We start from the raw sequence: 25,736 nt of genomic DNA, 5'->3' as shown, positions 1-25,736 counted from the left end.
GTTCCTGGCAACTGAGGTTGGTATTTGTATTACCTTTAAGACCAGCATGTATGAGTACAGCCATTTAATTCAATGAAGCTTATTTCTGCATGTCTTCTGGCACTTTTCCAGTTATATATTTTTCTCAGCTGCTGAGTGTGCTCAGATACTGGAGAGAAAGATTAAGAGCTTTTAAGGATGCCAGGAGTGAGGAGAAAAATAACTTTCAGTGTTTGTCCAGAGCTGCTGCAGTTGTCTCTGCTGACAGCTTGCTATCAGGCAGGGTCCTCTCTACTGAAATGTGTGTCCCAGCAATAACTTGTTAGGTGCAGTTGTATTGTGGTGCTTTTTACTCAGTAATTCAGGGTATGACTTAATTTCTGAAGGAATGTGTTCAGGACTATGGGGCATTTAAGCTGTGAAGACTCAGATGCAATTGCACCCCAAAAAAGAATCATAAAGGATCTTCATGTCTCAATGTGAACATGGAGAGAGAAAGCACTTTATAGGAATTGGTTTAAGTAAGGAAAAGCAACCTTGCATGTTTGGAAGTTCAGCAAACGACTCTACTGGAAGATGTTCTGACACTGCTTCCTCGCCAGGCTGGACTCAGCAGTACAGGGACTGTTTTGTGGGTCTGTTCCTGGCTTTAAAAGAAAATGTCTTCCATGTTTTAAGCAGGGATGTACACTCAAAACTGTGTCTCCTCTTGCTTTAATTGAAAGTGTATGTTAAAACTGGGAGATATGAAAGTGTATATGCAGCAGCTGGGTTCAGATGTATAGGAAGCTGGAGGTCCTAGCAGGGCTCTGTAGAGCTGGGATGTTCGTGATTTGCCTTTGGCTCTTTATTCTCAAAATGGAGCTGCATTCACATTCACTCCTTAGTCAAGACTTAATGAAGGAACTGCTTGATTTTTCAGTTTACTTTTCTGAGCAATAATTAACATAGAAAAGCTGTCCAGGTGCATGGGAAGAAGTTTCTCTTTAATTCCTACAAAATGGAATAATTTTTTAAGAGTAGGAGAAGCAAGGATGAGATGATCGTGATGAAAAGTAGATTTAAAAAACTAAACCTGTTGTTTTGGATAACTGTATGTTAGTTGCTCTTGTGCACGTACTGACCAGCATTGCATTTGGCAGACCAGGAGTTGAAACTGTGTTACTGTTCCCAAATAAACAGGACAAAACTGATGACAATCAGAAAGCTGTGTGTCACACAAGATGACCAAAAATGCTACAATGCTCCACATTGTGCCATCTTTCTCTGTCTCATCTCCTCTCTCTGTTTGCTCCTTTGTGCATGTTTTTCTCATATTTACTGTTATGCCAAATACCTTCATGATCATAGGTGGGAAAATTTTCAGCTGCAGTTTTTGTTCTTCTTTTTTAACTGCCAAATCCTAGGGCCCATATTTGAACAGCAGCACACGTTTATTTAGAAGACTTTGTTTTCATGGTCTGCCACCATTGTTTAAAACATGGATTTGACAGAACATCTTCCCTGACAGAGATACCAGAGGTGTCCTGTGCCTTATTGGGGAGGGAAAGTTTCTTCAATACTTTACTGTGAAATACATTTACTGTCAAAATTCCTAGTGAGTATCTGCACAGTCTCAAAGGGTTTCACTGGAAAACACATTTTCATATTCAACAAAATCTCCCATAGTGGATTTCACCCCTCTGAGCACTGTTTTAAGAACAGTCTCTTTGAATTGGCCATAGCATGATGGAAGGAATTTCATGAAGTCTTCCAGGGGTTACTAAGAAGGGTGCTCTTATATCCCAGTAGGCTCTTAAATCCCTGCAAATGTTCATGTTGCATCAGCAAGGCTGCAGATACCAGCCCACTGCCTGCCTTCCAATCTAGTGAGCAGCACAGCTTATCCCAACGAGAGGGAGGTATGACAAAGCCAAGCTATCCAGTGCCTGGAGTGTTCCAGCTGAGATGGGAGCTGCAAGGATCCTGGCACTTGCTGTCATGGGCAGGGAGCTGGTGGGGAAAGTATTCTTCATACTTAGGTATACTTAGGTCATACTTAGGGCTTAGGTATATGAAGGTGTTGCTGCATTGGTTTGCTGGCTCTGAGAGTGCAGTGCCTTCCACATTATCTGGTGTCCCCAGGGACTCCTCAGCTTTTATGCAGAGGATCCCCTGGCTTTGTTGGGACATACACTCAATATGGTCCTTTCACAGTAAGACACCAGCCTCTCTCCCTAGCACTGGCTTCTGTTTTTTAAGTAATTGGAAGGTTAAAGTGTGCTCAGTGGAAGCTGCTTCTCTCCTTTTCCCCTTTGGCTGAGTGCTTTTTTCTTCTCCCACTGGGAAACAGTATCAGAGCACCATTTCTACCCCTGAGACTGGGGCACAGAAATGACACTTCCCTACCAACTTGTAATTTTCTCTTCCTTCCCAAACAGACACTTGCACCTGGGGCTTTCCAGCTTTCTAAATCTCCCTGTTGCATACCCTCACTGTAGGTGTGAAGACATCTGCTCCTCCCCTCCTTCAAAGCCCATACTGTGATCATGAAGGTGGAGAGTGACTGTTTCTTTCGTGGTGGCTGGTGAAGGGTCCTGTACATTCATCTTTTTCTTTTCTCTGGTTCCTTCTCTACAGTCTCCTTTCGGCCTGCTTCAGAAGTGAACTCATGGACTCACGGAGAGACCCTCCCAAACAGACCGATGCCATCCTAAAACATTCCAGCCCCCCAAACCCATCAGTATATCCATAAACAGCTGGTGGGGTCACTTTCCCAGCTGGCGGGACTAGGAACAGTGGGGCGTACACACAGCCTAATAGCAACAGAATAAATAGTGAGAGTAATCTCCTGAAGGGACTCAAAACTTTTCAAAACAACAGACACTTGTACAGACCTCTTAGCTGTAGCCTGTAGCATTGGGAGGTCAGGAACCACAATGTCGATGTAACTTTTTTCCTGGTTTTGTAACCTGTTGATACTCTTTCCTGTTACTTCTGTAGTTGTGAAACTCAGGCAGGGTTTCTCTGAGCAGGTCTCAATTTTAAAATGCCTCTTGTCTTGTTTAAATTAAAATGTGTTTGTGGGCTAGGGGAGGGCGGGGGGGAAGAGGGTTGAATCTGTTTTAACAGTCTGTGATAGTCAATTTGACCTGTTATAGTGGTTGTCATGCAGTAATGGTACAAGTACCAGTATTTGTACTGATGGACACAGGGAGGTAATAATTATATGAATTGGCAATGTAAGAAATTAACTTTTTTCTCACTAATATATGGGAATATATATTAATTTGACATCATGAATTGTTTCCCTTTAATCTTAAAGGGTCTGATCTAAAATATATCAAAACTGTAGGGAAGAGTGGGTGACTTTGATTTTGCCCCAGCACTGCTGGCATTAATCCAGCTTTACTGGACTTAGAAAGGTCCCTCCTGACTCCCTGGACTCAATACAGGCACTCAATACACTCAATACAGTGGGCTGAACTGCACAAGGTGAACACAGGGTTGGAATCTTTGTGTAATTACTTCCATGTGTGTCCCGTGTCCCTGTCCCTTTGCAGCTGAGGCTGTAAAGAGCAGAGTGTCCATATTTGCTCATTGCGCTACCTGTGGAAAGGGCTCAGAGATTGCCCCTTCCTTGCAGATGTTCAGCAGTTATTAGATGTTGCTTTGGAGTATTCATCAGCTCTACTATGTTTTACCCCATGCAAATCTCAGAGATCAAAGGGAAGTGGTGCCAGCATATATTGCAGCTGACTCAGCCAAGTGGCCTCAGGCCATGCCCACCTTGTCCATTAATCCTGCAAACAGTGGCGTTTGCTTATTGTGACCATGAAGCATTTTCTGGTGTAGCTATTCCTACGCAGGAGACCATTTCTTAGCGAGGACTCGTAAATCCTCACACTGCTTGTAACAAACTCTACCTCTGAAGGCCATTTGTATGGGGCTCAACAAGCTGATTTGAACCCTTCAGAACCCTTCATCTCTAAGTGTCAAGCCCAGACCAGCAGAAATGAGGAGCAACTTGCCTGTTGCAAGTTACATGCTGTGGAATTAACCTGGCATTGCTGAAAGTGGCACTAGGCATGATACGTGCTGTGGAGAGGTGCTCAAGCATCCTTACATGAAGAACAGCCACCAGTGCTGGTAGGGAAGTGTCCTTCAACCCACTCTCAAGCAGTGGCATCTCTACTGAGGAATCCTTGGATGTCAACAGCTGCATGAAATAAGAGATGTGAAGAAGTTACATAAGGTGCACCAGGAATGGTGCTCCCTGTGGGCTGATGTCTGCCCAGGTCAGCAGCAGTTAGGGAACAGAGCTTGGTTGTAAGTGCCAGTGATCAGCAGCCTCTGAGAAACACAGGGGACTGGATCAGTAGTGATGGGGGCCTGTGTGCCTGCAGCGTAGTCCCTGCTGGATTTATTTGAGGCAGATACATACCCAACTCTGACACAGTTGTGGTTAGGCACAGCCTGAAGAGAAGGTGCCTCCCAAATGCAGAGCAGGCCTCCTGGCCACCCACCAAGGAAAAAAGCCTGATGCAGTGGGAGAAGACTCTTATCTCTGATCATCACATCATCCGCTTCCAGGCAGCAGAGCTGGGATCTGAGCAGGTGATGACTCGTATGAACATCTCCTCTGACGGCCATATCCCATCTCTGGAAATCTCCTTCATTGTCGTAGCAAGACTTGTTTTACCATAGCTGTGTGGGGGAGGGCAGATGGAAGAGAGTCCCAAAAATTTAATTAAGTAGAAATAATAACAAACATTAGCAGTGACTGTTTCATACAGTTGCAGCTCTACCATTGCTCCTTGTGTAAATCTGACCAAGTCAAGTGCCTTTTTGCTTTGTCCAGGAACTCCAGGAAGTACTTTGAGATCACAAAGCAGATACCAGTTGCTCTGTGCCTTTTTACTGGGGAGAAGGCAGTCAATACTATTCCTATTCCCGTAAGAGGTAGGAATCTGAACTGCGAATGGAGCCCAGATGCTGGATTATGCTTGGCACTGTCAGTCTGTCCTTCCAGCAAAGGCCTTCTCTGCCTGTGCATGGCAATACAAAATACTGCAACAAGAGCACACTAATCTGTATGTAGACCTCTCCTCCAGGGCCTGTTCACCACAAAGTTTGAGGAAGCAGCCCACCAGGGATAAAAGGCAAAGTGGAAATTATCCTTGCCAATGGCAGGCAAGGTGGATCTAGATGCTATTTAAGGTCTCTTCCAACCCAGACTTCTGATTCCAAGACTGCAACTGGAGGTTCCAGCTTGGGCTCCAGTTCATAATCTGATTTGACCTCTAGGAAATTTCTTGTACCATGACAGGCAATAGAGAACCTGGGATTTCCACCAAACAAGAATGTAAACTATTTGGATCCTTCTGTCCTCTGGAAAGGCTTTCCAATTTGTCCTTCTTACCGATGAGAAGGTGATGATTATGAAACTGGTGTTAATGGTGACTTGACTTGCTCTCCAGCTACTAGGTGGTTATCCTAGAAGGTGGGTTGGGGTTTTTCTGTTTTGTTTTTTTTTTCAAATAATCTGGAGCTGGAAGCAATTGGAGTTGCTTCATAGCCTGTCCACTGCAGATAAAAGAAGAAAACTTTTTCCCAGCTGTCTTACGCTTTGTCATCTCTCAGAAAAGCAAACTTTTTCCTTTCAAGGAATAACCAAGTGGAATAATTGGGCTTTATCAGTCAGTCAGGTCATATCAGTCTGTGTCAACTAGGTGATGTATATCCCCTTCCCTGGAGAGCAGATTGCATTTACTGCCTGCCTTGGGAAATGCCCATACCTGGAATCTAAGGGGAGTCATTATCTGTACCCTTGTCCCTGTGCTGTAGTTGCTGTCTGCCTAGTCACCATCAGGGCTTCTTCTTTTCCATGCTTCCATTTAGTTACCAAGCCTAAAGACCAGCTGTATGATTGAAAAGTTGTGCTATTGCTTGCTTTAGAATAGCATCTCTTGGACAGGTGGAGAAGGTGGATGAGTGGAACTGAGTGTCATCTGTGTCACTTGTGTGCCATGGACTACATAACACTGGGATGTCACTGATGTAGTCTAACAGGCAATCTTACTTGAAAAAACACTGCTAATGGGCACTCTGACCATGTGTGAACGTGGAATGTAATCCTTTTTTGCACTTGTTGTGGCTACTTTAAGGAAAGACAGGGCCAGAACTGGACAGCTTCAATTACACTTGGGTCTCTCTGTGTTGTGACTGGCTCTAGGTCTTCAGGGACAGCAAACTAGACACAGAGGCTTGGGTGAGATCTTAAATTTTTTGAGCTTGAACTATTCTTGCACTTAACAAACCCTTGATGTCATTTGCATTAAGGATGCTTACATGACAGTGTGCTCATCTAATGTGAATGAGGACTCTAGAACTTGCCTGCTGAACCAGGCAATTGGTCTATCCAAGCAGTTTCCTACCTCTGGTGAGAAGCTGATTTGTTGTGAGCTGGGAAAGCACAGAATTATACAAGGTAACCTGTGAATTGAACTGTGTTTCATATGTAGGAGAGGGAGGAAGTTCCTTCCTGACCTCTTGAGATGCTCAGTATATGCCTTGAAGCATGAAAGGTGATTGCCCTCATATGAGCTTGCATAACTACAAATGTTACTGGCTAAATAATTACATAGCCTCTTGAAGAGAGAAAAATCAGTTGCGGAATGTGACTCAGTGCCTTTTTTATTAGACTGTTCCAAGAAATATAATAGTCTCTTAATTGAAGTCCTTATAGCTTGATATTAAAATACGTTTCATTGGCATTGATATCAAAGAAATGTTAATGCTCCTACTTCTAATCTTATGTCTTGAGACATAGCAAGTATAATTTTAATGAAAATCACTGTGCATGACAATCTTATCATACCTGTTTAAAAAAAAAAAAATAGAAAAAACCAATATATTTTCAACGAATCCTCAAACACTATGTAGTCTGTGTGTTTAATACCAAAAAACATTTTCTTGTGTTTCTGAGGCTGTTGCTATATTGATGTGTGACATTAATTTTCAATAAAATTTTGCATCTTGGTTTATCTTGGGACTTTTCTTTGGCTAGATAGCTTTCTCTGGACCTTTTATATGTCTGCTCACATGATGGAATAGTTTAGCTGAAACAAGTAGAGGTATGAAGAAAGTGCTTTTGTTTCCTGTATTACTCACTTGACCTTGATTGTCTTAATCTTGATTCTTGTAAGTATGAATGAGGTAAGAATGGAGTCCTTTAGCTATATGTTAAAGTATGCATTTGCTTTCTACAGTGTAGGATGCTTTAGGTTGGCTTGTGTTTGCTTGCTTGCCTTTTTTTCCTTTTTTTTTTTTTTTTTTTTTTTTTCCTTTGTCCTCAGAATTTTTTGTAGTCTTATAACGGTGAAATTAGGCCCACTACTGACCTCCTTGGACAATCTTGTTTTGTAGCAACAGACATCCTTTTAAAAATTTTTTTTCTAGTCATGAGCTCTCTGAATAAAACCTTTTGGGAATTCTTTGTTGATCTGATTTGAAATTTTACTGTGTATATGGTGACCTTCTCACTTGCATATCATGCAGATTTTGCCCTTAGAGACTTCTCAGTTATTTATTAGTTTCAGCTGAAGCTCAGATAAGGTAGGTCCCTGAACCTGTAAAGTAGAAATATTCATTCTGGTCCTAAATCCAGAAACCTCTTAGGTTAAGGGTGGTGTCAACCTGACTTGAATTTCATGGCTGGCCTCAACTTTTATAATTGGTGAATTGAAACCTCAGATCTGAATCATTCCCCAAAAAGTTGGGTCTGAATTTCATGGCTTCAGTTTCACTTCCCCTTGGGAGTTGCTGCCATTATTAATATTAATTTTTGAAGCTTCTTGTGCTTTCCACTTCCTTGAGTCTATGAAGTTTGCTGGATCTTGTCCTGCATCTTCACTGCCAAAGGCCAGTTCACACCCTTCAGTACCTCCTGTAATTGTGTAATTAGGTAACATTTCTTCAGGGCCTTAGATACTCCAGCCTGTTAGCATAGGTGTTTTTTCCACCCAACACTGCAAGTCTTAAAAGTGGAGGAAGTTGTAGACAATGTAATTGTATGAAACTTGACCTTGAGTGCTGAAGGTTTTAATAAATTATCTAGGAATAAGCCTTTTCTTTCCTTTACACTTGGCTTATTTGAAGTAATAACTATTCTCTTTGCATAGAAGGAAAGCCAGTTCCCAGGAATTGGTGTAACCAGTTATATCCAGACAAACAAGTTTCCCAAAGGGAAATAAGATGGGAATGTGCCCTTGCGCGTTCACTGTGGGGTCACCATGGTGTGGCTGAACGAGTCCCAGGCGCTGTGGCAGTGCAGGAGAGCTCTGCTCTGCTGGGGGGTACGTTGTGTTTGGGCACCAGGACTGCTTCCCCAGCACCTCTGCTCAGTGTTGCAAACACCCCTGGTGTTGGAGGAAGAAATACCCACTCTCCTGTGGCATGGCAATGTTCTGCCAATTGCGCCCTTGGGCCCGCTTTAATGATCATTTTCTGCATATCCCAGCTAAGACCCCACTCCAGATGGGATGCCGCAGACGTAACTTGATCTGGGAACTGAGCTGCTGCTCAGAAGCAGTCGGGGCTTCACACTCCAGATCACTTGCGACGTGGGATTGCAGCTGGGACCCTTGGGGCTGGGGAGGGGGAGCTTGCCAGCAAGCTCTCTGGCCCGGTTCATGGACGTGCTGGACGGAGTTTGGGGCTGTCTGGACTTGAGGGAGGCTAATGGTGTTGTTGAGTGGTAGCAGGAATCTGATACTCTGTAAGCAGTCTGCGGGGTTTGGATACCAGGTTCTCCTTAATGCCAGAAAAAGCTGCGTGTCGGTGTTCTAGGCAGCTCTGACCATCACAGTAGTGATTCCTAAGGTGTGTGGAGTCTGTCTTGAGCAAAGCTTCTTGCTGTTATATTTACAACTGATAATAACCTGATTATGTGGATAACAAGGAATTTAGGAGAAATCAAGGTGATAAGTGTGACCCAATCTGAAAATTGTTTCTGCAGTCAGATTTTAGGGGTAGCTGCAGTGGTTTGGGATAGTTTCTTCAGTTCATATTGTGAAAAAGCTTTTGACCACAAGAAAAGCTTAACTTAAAAATACTGTTTTCAGGTTTTGGCAGCTGATTGCTGGCTTTGGGTATGTTATTTTCAACTGAAAATCTTATGTAGAAACTTTTCCTTAAATAAGAAACTTAAACTAATAGTGAAGTTTCCCTTTGCCAGTATTTCACCATTTGTGTTTTAAATGCCAAAAATATCTGGGAAACTACTTATTTCCTGTTGACTCTGTCTCCAGTGATCTGTATCTGCCATGCTCCCATGGTGTCAGTGGTTTCACTAGCAGTAGCTCACCACTGCCATAAACAAAATAACATTGTCCTTTGGCTGGGGTGATCTTAACAAACAGCTACAGTGATTCCTGTCGTAATCCCTCTTTGGTTTGCAGGACCTCCATGCAGTCGCAGTCATCCTATGGCTCCAACTCTCCACCACTCAGCAAAATGAACAGCATGAACAAGCTGCCCTCGGTCAGCCAGCTCATTAACCCCCAGCAGCGCAATGCCCTGACCCCAACCACCATCCCCGACGGCATGGGAACCAACAGTAAGAAACCTTTGCTCCTTCCACTCCTGCTCTGTCTGTGCATCCCACTAATCTAGGGTTGAGATTTGGCATCTGCAGGTGTCTAGCGTTAGCCCAGAAGGCCTGAATTCATTCATCGTAGCAGGACTGGGAATATGCAGAGCCAACTATTTCTCTCTGCTGTGCCAGGGGGCAAGTCACCTGCTTTTTCCAAGCTTCAGCATCCTGTCCTGAGCCTCACAGGGTTGAACAGAGCTGCTTCTTGCTGCAGATTCGGCTGGCTGTGCTGTCATCTGTCTTTCAAGACTTGTTTCCTTTCCTAGCAGAGGAGATGCAAATGTTGGCAAACTTCTTCCCCTCGGTTCAATTAGGACACTTCTTAGTTTCAAAGGAAAGGTCTTTGTATCACAGCTCTGTAGCCTGCTTCTTCCTGGCTGCTGAAGAGTGCCCAGCAGCTCTGTAAATCCAGGATGACAGACATGGTTCTAGGGGCTGAATTTTGTTGGTTGTTGTTTTGTTTTTAATTTCAAAAGCACTGGGCTCTTGCCCACACCTGTTGCTGATCCCCATCGGTGTCTCTAAACACAAAGCTGTTTGGCTTCTGTATTGGGTTACTCTGCTGGCTCTGTCCCACTCCTCTCCTGCAGCAGAGGCAGCCAAGATGCCCCCAGCTTGCTTAGGTCTCTGCCCAGCCTGTTTGCAAGGGAAGGTGTCTCAGTGACGGTGCTGCCGGCGATTGCTCTGGCGAGGGGAGAGAGCTCCTGAAGAACTGCCTGTCATCTGCTCCACGTGGGGCTTTGCAGGGGCTTTAAGGCTCCTCTGGCTGCAGGAGCTGTCCCTTGGTGCCATGCTGGGGCAAAGTGGGGGTCTGGGGACGCCTGGGTAACCATGTGCTCCTCCTTCTTCTCTCCTCCAGTTCCCATGATGGGCACCCACATGGCCATGACCGGCGACATGAATGGCCTCAGCCCCACGCAGGCGCTGCCTCCTCCCCTCTCCATGCCTTCAACATCCCACTGCACCCCCCCTCCTCCGTACCCCACAGACTGCAGCATCGTCAGGTGAGCGGGAGCAGGCTGCCTGGCACACATTTCCCACCTGCAGGGAGTACAAGCCTTGTGTCAGGAGCCTGAAGGGTCCTGTGAGGTCCCTTGCCCCGTTCTCTTGGAGCACAGGATCCCAGTGGGTCTTGGCCATTCTGGGGCTGGCACCCACTGGGCACCAAGCCTCAAACCCCCACCTCTGAGCAGTGGAGAGAAACAGGGACCTTAGGACTGCAAGAAAGCTGAGGGATGCAGCACATATTGGACAGGTGGAGCTGTCAGGCATCAGGCAGTCTTGCAGACATTTTTTTCTGTTTTTGTTATGGTTTTTTTTTTAATTTTGTTTTCCTCCCCCTTTGCCCACTCAACAAGCCATGGCTGGGGTCAGAAGCCTCTCTGCTGTATATGAGGTCGAGCAGATTGAAAGATGGTGCCTATAAAGGAGGAATGTTCTGATTTGAAGTACTTGGTGTGCTTGATGTGTCTGAGACCCAGACCCACTGCCTTCCTGAAGCCCTCTATCTCTGCAGCAGGCGTTTATGGGCTCAACTAGCTTCTGGGTGAAATAGCCTGGCAGGAGCATCCACAGGGAGCCTTTGTGCCCCAAGATCCAGGCTGTGTAGCACCGTGTAATGACTAAGGCAAGGTGCTTCTGTGAGGGTTGTCTGCTAGAAGCCAAGCTGACAGACACCCTTGTTTGTGGCAGTGATGTGATTTGCTGGCCTGGGATATCTTGGAGAAGGTCAAGCCAAGGGCGAGAGCTTTGTTTCCTGTTGCTGCAGGTTGGCTGAGTGTTTGGTTTTTCTGTGGTTTGGGCTGTTGCAGCCAGGGTGATCCTTTTTTCTCTCTCCTTCCTTCCTTCCTCCTCTGCAGCTTCTTAGCGAGGTTGGGCTGCTCATCCTGTGTGGATTATTTCACGACCCAGGGGCTGACCACCATCTATCAGATTGAGCATTACTCCATGGATGTAAGTAACTCCTCACCATTTACTTTGTTTGCACTCTTGGCCCTGCCATAGGAATAGGTCAGAAATCCAGACAGTATATTTTTTATTTTATATGATTAGTTTGATTTAAGGCCATTCTCACAGAGAAGACTTTCTGTGAGGTGAAGAGAGGCTGGAATCAGGGCCAGCAATATAACTGCCATGCCTGGCACAGAGGAGTGTCTCCCCCTCCCCACCACTGTGCATTTTAGCCCCAGAAGTGGCCCCAGCCCACACGCCTGTTAATTCTGCAAGGCTTGGTTTCAGTTTACACTGCTCTGAAACACCTCACTCGCCTGCAGACAAGTATGCTGTCCAGAAGTGGTCTGCATTTTTCCCCTCCCTGCTTCTGTTTTCTGGCCTTAACACATCTTCCCTTGCCACTGGCATCCTATCCCAGCTGTTGATTTTTTTTCTTTTTCTCTTGCATGGCTTATGCTGCAGGGTTGCTGCTTCTTCTCCTGTGCCATTGCTCTCCACTGAGCTGGCTTTCCCATTTTTTTTTGCCCCAAGACTTTGCAAGGCTGTGGTGCTTTTGCTTCTGAGCGTGGGCTGCCTTCCTTCTGCTGCTACTCTAATTAGAAAAGCTGACCCAAATTAACCAAAGCTGGTTGCTAATTTTTTTCAGGAGCTGCTATCACATTTCCCAGAGTTTAGATAATGCTACACTCAGGTACTGCAGCAGAGCTGATGGGGCCTCCAAGTATAAGTTTTCAAAGGTTGTGTGTCTGTTTTTAAATGATGCTTGTGTTAGAGTGGTTAAGGCAGTTCCTATGGAGTCGGATTCAGAGCTTCAAATTCTGCAGATCAGGTCCTTTTTCAGGCTTTGAAAGAAACATACAATTTTTCAAAGCCATTGATCTTGTACAAACCAGCATCCCTCACCACAGACAACCAGCAGATCTCCCTGAGGTTGTCTAGCTCTTGTTCAACATATCATGTGCACGAATGAGTGTTTTTCTTCAAAACAGACTTTGTGTAACTAGTTCTTGTTGCCTCCTTGCTCCAAATGCTTGTTGAGAAGTGAACCAACACCTTTCAGGATGAGTGGTTTGTCTTCTACAGTGCACTGTGGCCACCTGGATTTTAGCAGCTTTGTAGGTTAATAGCCCCAGAGGCTGCTTCTACTCCCGACGCCCAGCTTGCCCAGGGCTCTGCCCCGTTAACCTCTTTACTTTGCTTTGCAGGATCTGGTGAGCCTCAAAATCCCGGAGCAGTTCCGCCATGCCATCTGGAAGGGCATCCTGGACCACCGGCAGCTCCATGACTTCTCCTCCCCTCCCCACCTCCTGCGCACCCCCAGCGGCGCCTCTACAGTCAGTGTGGGCTCCAGCGAGACCCGGGGGGAGCGAGTGATCGATGCCGTGCGCTTCACTCTCCGGCAGACCATTTCCTTCCCGCCCCGCGATGAGTGGAACGACTTCAACTTCGACATGGATGCCCGGCGCAACAAACAGCAACGCATCAAGGAGGAAGGGGAGTGAGTTCCGTGGAACCCGTTCCATCCCGCCTCAGCCACAAACTGCTCGGCGCTTCATTTGTCTTCCTTCTGCTTGGTACTGCACCCCTGGACGAAGGGCTCACTCGTGCTCATTATGCCCTCGATGCTGTCTAGGTCATGCTCCTGGACCGTGACCTCCACCCCAGCTCCTGCAAGGGGAAGAGCTGAGCAAAGGGGGAAGGCGGGTGGTGTTTCCTTAAAAGTCGTTGACCTTCTTGAGAAGGCGTGTTCTTGTTTCGTGTTTTCCTTTGGGAAGAGGGCTTCTTTTCTTGACTTTTAAATCCTCGTACACCTCATGGGTGTCCTGACCTGCAAACTTGTCTCTCTCATCCAGTGATCCCACTTTGAAAAGCAGGAGGCTTAAAGCATATTTTTTTAAAGCCAAAAAATACCCCCCCAAAAATAAAAAATACAAAGTACCTAACCCCAAAACAAAATGCAAAAAGCTCCAAAGATAAATGGGAATCGGTCTGCTGAACGTTGCACTTAAACAGCCTCATCCTGTGGACCTGAGTGCTCTGTTCATGTGTAATATTCTCCAGCGGAGACAGCACATGCACTTTGCTGGGCAGGCCAACACTTATGGCCACCTGCAACCCACTTTTTCCTTTTCCCTTGCCTTCTGTGGGAAAAACCAAACCTGCTGTCTCTTCTTGTTTTGAATTTCTATTCATCCACATGCCCTGGTTTGCTTGTTTCAGGATATAGATGCAAATACAGCTGTAGTCTTGACTCCTGTCCCCCACCCAACCTTTAGCCCTTCTGTACTACTACTGATATTTAGGCTAGAGAATTAGGATTTGCCACATACCCAGCCTGGTTAGTTTAGCATAAGGATTTGCCTGCCTAGCCTCCAGTTGAACGGAGGACCAGCTGTGAGAGCTGCACACTGATTTGTAGGGCTTCAGCTATCCTAAACCCAGACAATCTTTTATGTAGACCATGCTAGATTGGTTTCCTGCCAAGTAAAGTAGAACTGGCTTTAGATATACCTGTAATAGGCTGGAACCTGTTGTGGGTTGTTGCTGGTTTGTTGCTGGTGGCTGCAGACTAGGCGGAGAGTGAAAAAAAGGTATTTCCAGCTGCCTTGTAAACAAGGACCAGTTCCTCATAATAGGAGTGTTACTACTAAAAATGTCATGTTTACATGAGAAATTGATTTTTCTCTGGTTTTTTTTTTTTTTTTTTTTTTTTTTTGCTTTTTTGGTTCTACAGCAGCTGTGCTCCGAGGCATTTCCTCTGGCATTTCATTGTCCACAATGGTCCTGTGGACAAGTAACTGAACAGAGTGCGTGTTTTCTCATTTGTATTGGTCAAGGTAATGTGAGTCTAATGCATACAGAATGAACCTAAACTGAACCTAAACCATCACAGCCCCTTTTAAGTAGTCTTGCTCTGTTTAACAGTAAGCCTGACTTCTTGTTTGGGGAATGATAAAAAGCAGTTTAAATGACTTGTCATCCTACCTTGCTACAACCAAATGATCTTGTTTCAATGCAGTGGCTATTCTCTGGTCCCTGCTGTGTGTCATCTATTTCATTTAAGTCTGGTATTTTTAGCATCCTCCTCCGTCAGTCCATTGTACCAGGTCTATGTCTCATTCAAGACTGCCTTTTGGTAACTCTGCAAGCCTATTTTGGATAGCTCTAAATAGTAATGCAAGATAGTTACCCTGTAAAGTGTGTGTATATAAATATTTTTTGTATGTGTAATTTTTGTTTCCTACTGCATAACATGCCAATTTTTATTTCTTCTTGGGCTACTGGGTCTGACAGAACCACATTAAAAAGTTGTTTATTTTTCTGTTTTTTTAATTATTATTTTTATGCAGCACGCTTACACTATACTTTGTACCAAATGACTCGACACTAGACAAATTAATTTGTATTTTTTGCATACTAGAGATTCCTGTGTTTGCCTTAAAAGGGGAGGGGCAGGTACTGAAAGCCTGTTTTATCATTTTATTTTGTAACACTTCAAAGAGCAGCGTCCTAGATTTCAAAGTATTTAACATGCTCAGTGTGTAAAATTACTGTGTCTTTTTTTCTTTCTTTCTTCCTTTTTTTTCCTATATGCCATAAAGGAGATACATCATCCTGCTCTTAACTCGATGCAATAATTAATTCAGTGGGGCAGTGTTAGTGCAGGGAAGGTGTTAGTGCAGGTACTTTGCACATTCCTGGAGTTGAATTAGGTTGTACCTTTTGTCACCTCCAAGGTGTTGCATCTCCATTGTGTAATCCTTCTGAGCTGCTTCAGTATTGTACAAATATTGATGCAAAAATACTGGTATTTTAGGAACTAGGAAGCATCTGACTATAAAGGTTAATGTAATAATGCTGTGCCCAGAGTCTGGGTATAAGAGCTTCAGTATGTACTTTTCAACTCAGCAGTGAGATGGAGCTTTTCTGACAAATCACTATTGATTAAAATATATGCTGTGAAACTGTTCTTCCTACTGTATATCACTATGGAGCCCACCTATCAGTTAACTGGAAGTGAGTTTGAACTGCTGTAGCTTTTACCCTCCCCTGTAGAGCTGATTTTTATTTTGTTTTGTCTTTTGTTTTGATACGTCAAAGTGGATGGGTTAATTGAGCTGAGAATCTGCCAATGCTTGTAGCAATGACAGTGTTGCCTGCACCAAGTTCTGTATGTGTTTTGGTACACCTTGTTGTTGAAGTCAATGAAAATAAAAGCCAAATTGAAAATGCCAGTTCCCAAGCATCTTCTTTTCTTGTCTGTGTACCGTCTTGGAAATGAGCAGAAAATTTTGTTGCTGCTTCCTGCTCTCAGCAGCAGGGGCTTCTCATCATCTTTACCCTCCTGTGCAGGTTTCTTATCCCTATGGGCATCCAGGGCACATGGGTGTGTTGTGAGCCTTTTCTTTTGCATGCCAATTCCTCTTCCAAGGATCTGAAAGAAGAGCAGCTCAGAACCAGTGAGGTGGCTGCCCTATAAGTGATGGAGTGGCCTTCAGCAGCTGGTGGCTTCAGTCAGTCCATGGATCTCCACATTAACAAGCCAGCTTCATGAGAGATTCCTATGTGAGGGCTATGTGTCTGTCTGTTACAGTTTTTTTGTGGTGGAGGGAGGATTCTTGAGAACAGGGAGAGTCAAAGAAAGAAAAAAAAATTCAGAAGAAGAAAAAGCCATAGCTTCCCTTGGGAGTTAGTTTCACTTTTACCACCAGGGTAGGGTAGAACTGCCTGATTTCTTTGATTCTAGTCACTGTTCCTTTTCCCTTTTGCTGAAGGATTAGAAAAGCAGTTTTCTCTGGAAGTCAATGTCCAGAGGCATCAGTCCCATTGTTGCACTCTGGCAGTCAGGGTTTGCTTGAATGTGGAATTAAAAAGTGGTATGTTGCCTTCAAAATAGAGAAGTGCTACTACAACAAGAACCTGCTGTTTCAGCTGATGGACTCCTTGCCTCTAGATGAGCAAATTGGATCAGGTAAACTAAATTTCATTTTTCATCGACCAGGTCAACTTGAAACATGTTTGCTGATGGTTGAAATTGCTGCCTGCTGTGATCTGCTGCTGGAGTAGGAACTTCTGCATTGCTTAGGATACAGCAAGGCTTTCAGTGCTGAGGAATCCCAAGCTGGCATTCTCCCATTTGCCCTCCACCCGTACCCATTGGAATCTTGTCTTTGGATACTGGGATGCTTCATATGCAGGCATGAAGTTTTCAGGGCAGGGATCCATCACAGGCTTCCAGCTATATTTTGCAAGCTTGGGTGGACCTCTGAAGACGTGCGTGCCCTTCTATGCTCTTTTCTAAGTGTGCTGAAGCTAGCAGTCCCCTGGAATGAAACTTACCCGGACACAACAAAACTTGGCAAACATCCGAGTGGAGTCTGTGAAGAGTGTCTTGCTCATCATGTTCTTCCTGTCCTGTGTGGCTTAGCAGAAACTCCAGACTCAAGCTGGTGGTTCCTGGGTCCTGAGACATTTTGGTTCCCTGTGACCCATGACAGAAGTTAATTGTCTGAGCATATTGCAAAGGGTAGAGACAGAAATTTTTGAGTCTTAATTTTTCATACACTGGCTATCAAGTTCAAATAAACTGGAAGAAAGCTAAACTTTATGCTCCATTGTCAAAGACTGGTTGCAGCTTTTCTCCCAGCATCCCTATGATAAAGGAGCCAAAATTTTACTGAGCTGTTACAGTCTTTTGCCACAGCTTTGCCCTCCTGATCTTGGCCCCAGCCATGCCCTGCTGCTGGGTGAGTGTGGCCGTGTGCTTCCTTGCCTCAAACTGGCCTGAGTTTTTTCAGGGTGAGGGGGGGGGATCAGCTGGTTTTGTTAAAGTACTTTGATTTCCTTGTAAACACGTGTATGGTGTCCCATCTTCTGTTCCTAGGACTCATCAGCTGTGACTTCCTGAAGCAAGCCAGATGCCTGGGACCACTGGTGAGTAAATAGAAGGCTGTGAGGGAGTTGGGAGGCATGAGGTGCAGGATTTGGGGTGGGATGGATGCCGCCTCAGTGCACAAGCAAGCACTCTCATATTGCCTCTGGGGACAGTGCTTTGAAGCCAGTGGCTGAAGATTGTAACCACAGCTTGTGTCTATCTTATTTCTGCCTTGGTGGCTCCAGTCACAGCCACGCCACACCCCTCTCTGCTCCCACAGCAACATCAGACACCAGCCCGTTGGAAAATGGATTTCAACCTGATAATGTTAAAATTTGTGATTGGTGAGGATCTCTGTGCACCATTCTGTTGATTGTCTCACTGCTGTTGCAGTGCAGTACCCTTTGTGTTCAGTGGGCGTGGCAGCCAGTGGCTTCTTTGGCTGTGCCACTTCCCTAGACGATGAGGCTACGTGCTCCAACAGGAGGTGGGTGCTGTCTGGCAGGCTCAGGAATTACTCACAGGCAGCTGGTCTGATACCAACCATTACAGCATCCAAGGGAGATGCTTACTTTGTCTCTCCCAACTGCCTAAGGTAGGAGATGAGGCTCCCTGCATCATCAGTGGCAAGAAAGTCCCCGGGGAGCCATTCAGAGCATATTGTTTCCCACTCTGAATCATGCCCAGGAAGATGTGGTCTCATTATTGCCCGCATCAAGGCCAGGGGAAGACTAAGCTTGTTAATGTTGAGCAGGATGGCTCTGTCCATGCAATCAGCTTTCTAAGGCTTGTGGTTGCACAGCGAGGGACGTTCTCATGGCACAGCCACCTGCAATCCAGCAGCAGGTAACTGCCTACAGGGCTCTGCTAGTGGCAAAGAGACTGGTGCAGAAAAGGAAAAAGCTGAAACAAAACTAAACCTGCAGACTTGGAGAAGAGATGGTGCTTTCCCCCTGTTTTAGCCGCCACGAAAAAAGTATGAAAGTAGGGAGGGGAAAGGCGATGCTGGCCGGGCAGGGCCGGGCCGAGGCGAGAGCTCTAACCGGGGAGCCACTGCCCTCTAGCGGGACCCGCACCGCGCCCGGACCCGCTCCGAGCACAGGAGGCTGTTCCGCTGCCGGCAGCATGAAACAGGGGCCAGTGACTTGCTGCAGCTCCAGGTGGCTGTGGCTGGGCTGGCGGAGCCGGAGTAGATGAAGGTTCGTGGTGCCAGCCATCCTCCTGCCGCCCTTGTGGTCCCGAGTTCCCCAGCACAGGTGGGTGCAACCTCAATCGCTGAGTCTGTGGATGTGTGTGTCCCTCTGCCTCCCCCAAACAGCTCGTGCTCACAGTGGCCATGAGTTGTAAAGTTGTGTTTTTCAACACCTTTCCCCTCTCATCCCACATGTAAGAGCTGCATAAGCAGCAGCAGTTTGTTTATTTTGCATGGATGGAATTATCAAGTGACCTATTTGGTGTTACAGAGCAAGTTCTTCCCATAGCTGCCTCTTGGGAAAGCTGCTGCTCTCCTGCCCTTTGCTGTGCGCCTTGTGAATTCCCAGTGTTGTGCCTATGCTCACCAACACCAGCACAAAGGAGAAATTCAGAAGATGAAGAGCATAAAACATCACCCGCCAAAACAGAAGAGACGATTGCTCTCACCCTAGGCAGGGTGCAAAAAGCCTGAAGCTGTGCCCTCGGTTGGTGAACCTCTGCCCAGAGATGTCTCCAGAGCCAGGAGCCTTCACACCTTGGGCAGCTGGTTGGAGGCAAGCATCCGTGCCCCGTTACCCAATGCTGCAACAGCCCACAGCCACGGGCAGCGTGCAGCAGCACCCTTGGGTTCCCAGCACCATTCGTGCCCTGCCTGAGGACATGTGAGGTGCTCCACCTTCCTTCCATGCTCACACACAACGCCTTGGCTACAAAAGTCCTCCGTGCCAGAGTGATACACATCTCTTCTTCCAGCTGAGAAAATACCACCAGGTATTTTGCAGGGAGCACACACCACAGCCAGGAACTCCCACAGCAGCACCTGGCGGGAGCACCGGCGGACGGCTCTGGGCTCCCACGCCGCCGCAGCAGCCCGCTCAGCCAGTCTGGGTGGGGATCCCGGCACCAGGCCAGGACCAACCTGCCCGCGGCAGCCGGAACCCCAAGGTGCACCTGTGCGGCTCGGTGGGGTGCTGCATGGAGAGGGGAGCTCAGCCCCGGGCTGTTGGCTGGCTCTGAGGCCATGAGCTGGTTCCAGTTTGGTTCGCTAGTGCGTGCTGTGAAAACTCCCCAGCTTGTTTGGAGCACATAAGGTTCTAGAAGGCCCAGGGAAGGCCAAACATGAGGACAGCCCCCAGCACTGGGCAGGCACCCACCACAGTGCAGAGTTGTGCCCTGGAGACAGGTTGCAGCTCCTAAGGAGAAGCTGGAGAGCATGGCACCCACCTTGGTTGGCAGGTAAGGATACGCCATGCTGGAGGCCATGGGCAGCACTTGTGCAGGCTCCAGGGACATGTTCTTCCCACCCAGGCTCTCCGCTCAGCACTCAGGTGCCCACATTGCTCACCCCTGCCCTGGCCTTCAGGTCCCAGCCTGGCTTTCCTGGCTGAGACAGCCTTGGCTTTCAGGGACACCAGAGAGAAGAGCACCCAAATCACTCATTTGGAGCTGAATGCTCACCTCTCAGACATGGACAAGCATTTGTCAGGTGTTTCTTTTCAGTTATTCAGCAGTCTGAGCATTTCCAAGCTAAGCTACTTGGCCATCAGTCTTTTCCTTCCCTTTCCTTTCCCCCACCATCTTTGGCATGAAGTAGGGTAGGAGCAGGTCTGAAAGGGCAAACATTGTGGTGGCCCCTTCGCTCCCTTCAAAGGGATTTTTCAGCACTGTCCTGAAGCAGTGATGTCTAGCAAGGTATTTCCTAGTTTTCTAGGAGAGCCTATGATTTCCTCCATTTTTTCAGAGCTTCCACCCCTGGGAATCTGCTGACTTTTTCCTATTTTTTTTCCTCAGGTTGTTTTTGTTTGTTGGCTAATTCTTTTTTAGTTTTGTTTTGTTTTCCTGAATCCATCTGTGACCCTATGATTAATTCAGCTTCTGATTCCTTGGAAATCGCCTCTGGAGACAATGCTGAAGATTTCTACACATGTGATCCATCTTCTTCTTGGCTGCATAGTCCTAAGTGCTGGAATCGGGTAAGAAATGTTACAACAGAACCTAGTAGTCCATAGCAAGGGTGTTAGGAAACAAAATATTGCACAGTGCTGCCTGAAAAAACTCTGATTAATTCAAGGCGTGGGTGGCTGCACAATTGCATCAAATTCTCCACATGCTATGGCGAAATACAAGATAAATGCATGGATTTCTTATTCCAAGGATACAGTAAAGCAGCCCATGCTGTACTTGGAGAGAGCTGTCAACCTGAAGGTAAACATGAGATATTTTTCACAGAAACAAGAGGTAACTAGTCACCTCCAGCAGAAGTTAGGCTGCCTATAAGGTGATGCAGCCCCAGAGCAGCGTTCAGTACCCTTCTCCCAGGGCCGTATTTGGCCTTCTGCAGGTTGATGGAGAGCCCTGCACACTGAGCAAATACCCAGCTCTGAGTGACAGCATATGAGAGTTGGTCCTCTGCCTCCTGGCATTCAGGCTCTAGCCTGAGCCCCAGCCCCACACCATCCTTGGAAAGTCACAGAATCACAGGATGTCTTTGGCTGGGAGAGACCTTCAAGTCCAACCTTTGACCAGTACTGTAAGCTCACCACTAAACCATGTCCCTAAGGACAAGGTCCACACATCTTTCAAACACCTTCAGGTGACTCCACTACTGCCCTGAGGAGACTATTCCAATGTTTGACAACCTTTTCAGTGAAAAAAAATGTTTCCTAATATCCAGCCTAAACCTCCCCTGGTATAGCTAAAATCCTGAGTAAGGCAGTGTCTACCTGTCACTGAGGCTGTTACCTGGAGGACACTGACCCCACTCTCCATAGGAAAGTTTTCTCCCACTTTTAAGTGCTACACATAGCAAGACCAGTGACTTCTGCTAGAGTTTATATTTTGTCATTTATTGCTGCTTAGTGACAGGAACAGAAGGAAGCCAGTGTTTAGGAGGTGTCAGGGGACATGATTGTGCTGTGCAATGAAGGCCAAGATCTCATGGTGAAAACACATGCACCAAAACCACACACAAACTTGATTTGCACAACTCTGACTGCAGTGACTCAGCTTGTCCCAAAGAAGGGGTGGCTGAACGTGTTCCACTTGGCCCTGAACCTTATCATTCCACCCAAGGGTAAAATATTAGCAAGTAACCATTAGGGAAAGTACTTTATTGCCAGGCCATGGGCAGCAGCTGTCCCAAGATTTCAGCTTTATCTTGTAGGTGGAGGAACAGGATATGATTGAAAGCCCTGCCAGAGATGACAGAAGCCAGCTGAAAGGGGCAGGTGAGGAGGCAAAGGCACTCTGCATCCCATGCAGGCTGTGATCAGCTCCTGTTAGGAGGACTCTCAGGAGCAGAGAGAGATGACTGAAATTTGATTTTTAATTTTTTTTTTCTGTTTTTTGTAGTGGTGCCCCCATGGCTAGAAAGAAACACAGAGTTACTGTCGTGTTTCATGGGAGTCCAGCCAGAGAGGCTGGCTGGAAGGACCAAACTGCAGCACTTGACTCTTTCTCACATCTTTGAGAAGAACAGAACAGGGCCTTCCTTCTGCTCCATTTGAAGTGAAGTGATGCTGGGCCCAAGGAACATGCTGGCTAACCTTTGCATGTCTGGTTAAGTCAGGGCACCTGGAATGTCTTTGAAAAGCCTCTCAGCTAGTTGAGACAGCCAAATCAAACCCTGTGAGGCTGCAGAAAAGGGTTCCTAAGGTGGACATCTGTACTAATGCAAGCAAATTTCCTAAGCCTGATGTTCTTTCCATTCCTGTGGCTTTAACTGGTTGTGGGCACCCCTACTGCAAATGAAAGAAAAGCTACACTGACTTGAGTAGCCAGGAATGACAGGGAGGGAGAATGTCTGGGTAGTGGTCCCCGAGCTGGCCTGTTCCCAGCTCACGCTCTGCACTTGTCCCCACCTGAAACGAGGATACCTCCAGTACATTTATCTCTGTTCATTCCAAGTGTCTGCAAAGCAGAGCTGCTTTCAGATTAGCATGGCCTGGCAGCATGGTGGCTTGTGACTTGCAGAGCTGCTGAGGGAGGGGTAAGCTAAGACTCCTTTTGGGTTTTCCTCAAAAAAAGAGGAATCAGCAGCAGCCATGTCATCCTTTAGGAAGAGTCATGTGCTGGAAGATGCAGTTGGAAGGCAACAGGAGAGAACCCAAGGCAGAGCCTGGGGTGCGCAGCACTTGTGTCTCCCCTGTGTACTGGTCCTATGCAGGGCAAAGAGGTGCTGAGGGGTGGCTCTTCCTTGTAGCCTGAAGCAGGCACTACCCAGGAGGAGCTTCTCACCAGGAAATTTTTTTTTGCTGCTAGGCCCATCATGAGAGGAGGAGAGATGTTTGTTATCTTTGCCTGGTGGCGCCAGTGGTTGAGCAAGAGGAGCAGAAGCCCAGCAGCCGGCATCTGTATCCGTGCCATCCTGAGCTCCCACCTAATCCCTCTGGGTGGAGGACCTGCAGGTTTGGTAACGTTCCTGGTATGGCATAGCTCACCTTTTGTTGCAGTGTAACTAGCCTGAAAGGGGAGAAAGGATGTAGCATTTTCCACCTCAAGGGGAACCCTTGGAGATTGGTTATGCTCCCAAAATAACCCCAGTTTACCCTGATTTACCCCGAGCAGTGATCCAAGCAGCTCCAGCCACTGCCATTGGCCCCGGCAGCCCAGGGGTGGTTGGGCAGCTCTCAGCCATGCAGACCCCACAGTCAGGCTGCTCTCTGGGCACTGCCAGGGAGTAGAGTCAGTGCAGCAGCTCCCAGTGCAGATGTTGGAGCAAACAGGGAGGAATGTGCATGGTGATGGCTGAACACGCAGGGTGTGTGCTCCTCAGCCAGGCTTTTCCACTCCCTGGGTTTGGTGAAAGTACATTTACCTTCCCTGCAGCATCTCAGGTAGCTCCAGAGGGATGGGCAAACGCCATCTGCCAGCCTGGGAGCAGTACTGTGGGCTTGTGACTGGCAAGGTAGCCCTGGCAGTTTGCTGGGTGTGGGAGAGCACAGCACATCAGTTGCTGATGGCTAAGCTTTTGGCAACTGCATGTGAACATCCTTCTCTTCACAGTCATGAGTGAGATGGGAAAGACCCTCCTGGGCTGCTTCACTTGTAGAGGTGCTGCCAGGGCTGGGTGAGTCATTTGGGGATGCACAGGACACAGCCAGGCTCAGGAAATAGTCCATATGTACTTTGCCCTATCCATAAGAGTCACTGCTGGGGCCACGTTTTGGTGTGGGGATACTTAGTCTGGAAGTGTTTGCTCCAGGTGCCTCAGAGGGTTAATGGCACAGGGCTTTCCCTGGGTACCTTTGGTGACAAACCCCTTCCCTGCAGCTGGGCAGCCAGGCAATGAGGCCAGGGTTTTTTGGTGGTCACTCTTGCGCTGGCAAGGAGAATGCACCATCCTCTCTTAATGCCCATACCATTTTCCTTTGAGCCATTGGGCAGAGCAAGGAAGGAGGGATTTGCCCTAGAGATGTTTCCAGTGTGTTAGAGCTGGGAGGAAATAAAAAAATGCTGTGAGGTGTCTGAGGGTTTTCCCCATCTGGCCAACAGGCCTCTCCCCCTGTACCCTACTGCAGCAGTGCTCCGAGGAGCCAGGCTGTGGGCAGGTAACTGTCACAGAGAAGACAGACGTGAAACTACTCAGCTCCTTCTGCCTCACCCAGGGCCAGAAGGGTTTTTTGAAAACAAAAATAAAGGGGAAAATTCAGTCTCCACCCATCCACCCAATTTGGCCGACAAATCAAATAAAACAATCTCGAGCTGGCACCATGGGAGCGGTGGATGCCAGCTCCCAGCATCTCACATGAGGTGTCGAAATGAAAGGAGATGAACAAACAACCCCCAGGTGCCTGGGGGCAGTAAACTGGTTTTAAGGTGCTGGTGGGTTGTTTTTTTCTGGTGCAGTGGTGGTATCAGTCCCCTGTGACCCCCTAGGACCAAGCAGCTGCCCCCTAGGGCACTAGGGGACTTCAAGCAGAAATGGACATCACCATAGATGGTTTTTGAGGGTATCCTGGCACGGGGCAATGTGACCAGTGACATGGTGAAGCAGATACCACACCTTAGCTGTGCCCAACAGGGAGCTCTGCATGGCTAAGCTTGGTGCCAGGATGCCCCACAGCAGCTGGGCCCCCTGCTCTGGAGGGGCACTCTTGACTCATGCATGTCCAGTTACTGTGAATAATACGAGGCTTTTAAAATAACATGGCTTTTTTTTTTTTTTTTTTTAGTGGTTTTCCAGCCTACCATCCCTGCCCCCCCCCCCCCCCTACATACCCCCTAAAGCTACATACACTCAGAGGTGACTCTAGGTTTCCCATGAACAAGCTTTTCACAGGCATGACAAAGATCTTTGCAAATTTGCCAGAAGGTCCACATTCTTCTTTCCATGAGGGAGATCATAAGAGTTTCTTCTCCACCTTAGCTAAGGTACAATTCAAGCACCTTGAGCAGCTGGGAAGTGCTGTGCAGGATATTCACACTTCTTTCCAGCTGCCGCCTCATTGCAGTCAAACCAATGGTTTAATATTTTGCACTGCAGCTGCCCAAAGCACATTGGTGGCAAGCAGTGGCCTCATTTCTCACTGGCAAAGCAGGGTTCAGCCTTTAGCCTGGCACTGTCAGCTGGCACAGGGTGCAGAAGCACCTCAAGGAGAGGATGGGGATGCTGGAGCAGCTGGGCTAGTCCAATGTAATGTGTTTCCCTGAAACTGGGAGCAAAGCTACCTTGAGGCCATTACAAAAAAGATGTGATAAAAAGGGTGTGTTTTTTTCCCAGTGTTTCCCCCCCGCACCCTGTATCAGAGCTATTGGGCTCCCATGTGAGGCAGCACTGGAGCTGCTTATCATCTCATCCCATCATGGCAGCAGACTGATGGTGCCACTATCATCTCTGCTCTTAGATTTATTACAAATAAAGGAGGAGTAGAAGCTAAACTGAGCTCATATTAATTCCCCTAGCCCTGCCCTACTCAACCTCAGGAAACACCTACTGGAACTGCCATCCTCCTTATGCAAACCACCCCTGGAAATGATCATTAGCTGACTTGCTCCTTTGCCAAGCGTGTCCACTCACCAGCCCAGCTCCGTTTGCCCAGGGGGCTCTGGCATTGCCCCCTCCTGCCAGGGCATGCACAGTGCTTGCCTGCACCCACACTC

General features: G+C 47.1%; 1 protein-coding gene across 1 annotated transcript in view; it reads left to right on the top strand.

The window, feature by feature from the left end:
• Nucleotides 1-13,573, top strand: part of TP63 (tumor protein p63) — a 100,310-nt gene extending 86,737 nt beyond the window's left edge. The window contains exons 11-14 of the mRNA XM_008493322.2: nucleotides 9,420-9,577; nucleotides 10,473-10,617; nucleotides 11,473-11,566; nucleotides 12,772-13,573. Of these exons, the coding sequence (XP_008491544.1) occupies nucleotides 9,420-9,577; nucleotides 10,473-10,617; nucleotides 11,473-11,566; nucleotides 12,772-13,068 (694 nt within the window). The 3' untranslated portion in view covers nucleotides 13,069-13,573. The remainder of the gene's footprint in view (nucleotides 1-9,419; nucleotides 9,578-10,472; nucleotides 10,618-11,472; nucleotides 11,567-12,771) is intronic.
• The last annotated feature ends 12,163 nt before the right edge of the window (nucleotides 13,574-25,736 follow it).

Source organism: Calypte anna, chromosome 9 (genome assembly GCF_003957555.1).
Source record: "Calypte anna isolate BGI_N300 chromosome 9, bCalAnn1_v1.p, whole genome shotgun sequence".
NCBI lineage: Eukaryota > Metazoa > Chordata > Aves > Apodiformes > Trochilidae > Calypte > Calypte anna.
This window is presented reverse-complemented; position numbering and strand designations above follow the sequence as displayed.